The 725-nt window shown below is 33.9% G+C and overlaps 1 protein-coding gene across 1 annotated transcript in view; it reads right to left on the bottom strand.

The window, feature by feature from the left end:
• LOC119592019 (multiple PDZ domain protein-like) overlaps window positions 1–725 on the bottom strand; it is a gene marked incomplete at its 5' end in the record, with an annotated part of 15,228 nt that overhangs the window by 2,523 nt on the left and 11,980 nt on the right. Inside the window, 1 exon segment of the mRNA XM_037940801.1 lies at window positions 304–334. Within this exon segment, the coding sequence (XP_037796729.1) occupies window positions 304–334 (31 nt within the window).

Genomic DNA, 725 nt, shown 5'->3' with positions numbered 1-725 from the left:
TGTGGGGGTGGGGGTGGGAGGAGAGGAGAGAATGAAAAAGTGAGAGAGAATCAAAGATGAAAGGAAGCGATTTCGAGACCAAGAAAAAAACATTCAACCAATAGATGAATAGATAAATGAAGAAATATACAAATAAAAAAAAGAAAGAGAAGAAGAAAAAAAGAAAAGAAAAAAGCAGAAAATGAAAAAGAGAAAAAGAAGGAGAAATTTTATACACGTAAATGGGAACAAACAGCCTTTATACCACAATGGAACCAGATGCACGGCATTCCACACACCATCCAATAAGTTATGTAGACTTACCACCAACGTGACGAATATTCCGTTGCCGTCACTTGGTGCAGAACGAAAGAAATAAATCATTTTATATTAGAACAGCTGGCAACCGATACTCCGAGCCTAGCTCAGTTAAATCCTATTTTTTTCTTTTTCTTTTAATAAATTCGATTTTATTTTCTGTATCTACTAGTCCATTTACTGTATTATTTCTCTGTGATGCTTATAATAGATACATTTTTTTTCATGCCAATTTGAGTCAAATTATTTAAACAAATTTCATAGTATCGATTTTCTTTTCTTTTTTTTGTGTAGTTATTTCAACCTGATTTCACATTATTTGACTGATAAAGAGAGAATATTCCGCGCATGATTGCACAAAGTTAGTAACAACTGAAGCACGGCAAAGTCCCTTCATGTGCTTTGCAACAGGTGAAACATGCTGTGTC

This window comes from Penaeus monodon, chromosome 29 (assembly GCF_015228065.2).
Source record: "Penaeus monodon isolate SGIC_2016 chromosome 29, NSTDA_Pmon_1, whole genome shotgun sequence".
NCBI lineage: Eukaryota > Metazoa > Arthropoda > Malacostraca > Decapoda > Penaeidae > Penaeus > Penaeus monodon.
The sequence above is the reverse complement of the archived record's forward strand: the minus strand, read 5'-3'. Positions and strand labels throughout refer to the sequence as shown.